This window comes from Penaeus japonicus, unplaced genomic scaffold (assembly GCF_977035675.1).
Source record: "Penaeus japonicus unplaced genomic scaffold, GWHDUDI00000001_assembly GWHDUDI00000020, whole genome shotgun sequence".
In the NCBI taxonomy this organism is placed as follows: Eukaryota; Metazoa; Arthropoda; class Malacostraca; order Decapoda; family Penaeidae; genus Penaeus; species Penaeus japonicus.
In genome coordinates, this window is record NW_028234422.1 from 8,215,527 (window position 1) to 8,218,026 (window position 2,500).

General features: G+C 43.4%; 1 protein-coding gene across 2 annotated transcripts in view; it reads right to left on the reverse strand.

Annotated features, from left to right (window-relative positions):
- LOC122246333 (uncharacterized) overlaps positions 1-2,500 on the reverse strand; it is a 50,041-nt gene that overhangs the window by 7,210 nt on the left and 40,331 nt on the right. For both annotated transcript variants that reach the window (XM_086547987.1, XM_086547986.1), the window contains exons 3-6: positions 2,263-2,464; positions 1,616-1,747; positions 1,125-1,280; positions 320-547 (exon numbers count right to left, since the gene is read on the reverse strand). In XM_086547987.1, the coding sequence (XP_086404113.1) occupies positions 320-547; positions 1,125-1,280; positions 1,616-1,747; positions 2,263-2,464 (718 nt within the window). The remainder of the gene's footprint in view (positions 1-319; positions 548-1,124; positions 1,281-1,615; positions 1,748-2,262; positions 2,465-2,500) is intronic.

A 2,500-nucleotide genomic window follows, 5' to 3' on the forward strand; every position in this document is an offset into this window, starting at 1 on the left:
TCTCTCTCTCTCTCTCTCTCTCTCTCTCTCTCTCTCTCTCTCTCTCTCTCTCTCTCTCTCTCTCTCTCTCTCTCTCTCTCTCTTTCCCTCACTCCCTCACTCTCTCCCATTCTCTCTCTTTCTATCTTCCCCCTCTTTCTAGTCTACCTCCTCCATCTTCTCCTATTCTCATTTCTCCCTTTGCCTCTTCACACACACGACCACGAAAAAAAATGAAACGAAAAGAAATAAAAGGAAGACAATCCACCGGACGACCCACGACCTCGGCAGAAGCGTCCTCTGCAGAAGCGTCCTCAGCCCTCCCTCAAGTCCGACTTACCCTTGAGCACGGGGATGCACCTCGCCCCATCCTCGCCCTCCAGATACCCCGGGGGGCACGCGCACACGGCCCGGGGCACGCCTATGGGCATCGGGAACACTCCGGGGATGGCGGAAATACTGTTGGGGGAAGCCCTTTCCTGGGGCACTGCGGTCTCCTGGATGACACACACGGAGCCGGGCACGTAGGCACTGCATTGGGCGCTGGTGCCACAGGGAGAGCCAAGAGCTGTAGGTAAGGGAGGGTGAAGAAAGGGTGAATAGGTAAGGGGGACGGTGAGGGTGGCGGTGCTGGTGGTTGGGGTCAGGAAGCGGAGGGAAGAGAGCTTTGCTTTTGGGATACGTGTGTGTGTGTGTGCCTGTCTGTGTGTGTTTGTGTGTGTGTGGTTGTGTGTGTTTTGTGTGTGTGTGTGTGTGTGTGTGTGTGTCTGTGTGTGTGTGTGTGTGTGTGTGTGTGTGTGTGTACACACACACAGACATATTTGTATGTATGTGTGTTTGGGCTATGCATTGTAAATATATGTGATATAATGTACTCGAGTGAAAGCATCACGTTTGTCTGTGTAAATCCAGACATGTGTGCATAATCTTCGTGCACAAGAGCTTGGGAATGACTCTACAGCACCCGACTCTAGATATTCAGAAGGAATGAAACGAATTAAAAGGGAAACAAAACACAGCATCCTAATGCAACTTACTAGACGTGAAAAATGAAACGGAGACATATTTCTTTGTGCAATATCGACAGTTAAACCAAGATGGCGGCCATGTGTATCTACAGAAGGTGCGTCAAGAAATACACTTACAATATCGCACATGCCCGCAGGTGTTGCCGATGCGCGGGGCCAGATCGAGGCACTGGCAGTGGCCGTAGACTCGTGGCACGATGAAGTTGCAGAAGCTGCCGGAGGCACCGAGCCGGCACTGCTCGTGGGTCCGGCAGACTTGCCCCAACGCAGCACCTGTTTTCAAATGTCGTTAGGGTCAGGGCGGTCAGGATCACACACGCGTGCACTTACCCATTCATCGACACGGACACACACTCACATACACACACACAGATACACACACAGAGATACACAAACACACACACACACACACACACTCACATATATATACATATATGTGTGTGTTGTATATATATGTATATATATATATATATATATATATATATATATATATATATATATATATATATATATATATACATATATATATATATATATATATATATATATATATATATATATATATATATATATATATATATATATATATGCATCTCTACGATACTCACGTTTGAGGCAGTTGTTCCTCCTGTAGGGGACGAAGTTGGCGCCGCACCTGCAGAAGCCCTGAATGCAGGCCGAGTTGTCGACCCGCAGGCTGCACTGGGCGTCGACTTGGCACCGGAAGCCGAGGAGCACGCCTGACGGAGGCGGGTTTTTGGATTCTGGGTTTTACTTTTTATAAGTGGTATAGTTTTTTATAATGTGTTTTATATATTCTGTGTATGTCGCTCTGTTTGCATATTAGGTTATTTAGTAATTTTGTATGACACACACATGTGTGCGTGTGTACACACACAGTGATAATGATAATGATAGTGGTTGTAATAATGATAATAAGAATAATAACAGTATAACTGTTAATAATGAGGATGATAATGGTAATGAGTATAACAAAAATACTGATAACAGAATAATAATGCTGATAGTAATAATGATAACAATAACAATAATCAGGATAATGATGATAATGATAATAACACTAATAATGATAATTATAGCAATGATAATCATAATGATAATAAATAGTGATCATGTTAATAACACTATTAATAATGATAACAACAATAATAACAATAATAATAATCACCATAATATCAATATCAACATTAACAGCACCATAAACAAAAACAAAAACAAAAAAAGCAACACTCACCCGGTAGACAAGTATTCTTATTCACCTGCAGATAATTTTGAGGGCAACTGCATCTCCCTTCCATGCACATACTCTTTGCAACACCGCAGTGCTTGTTGATGATGCAAGCACTTCCAAGCACACCGCTCTTGTCACGAGATGAATTAGGGATTTGTTGATCAGCAATTGCATTGTCTTGCTCCTTTTCCGTTGACGCTCCGGTCTGGAAAATGAATTAAGTTATGTAATGTAGGGCTAG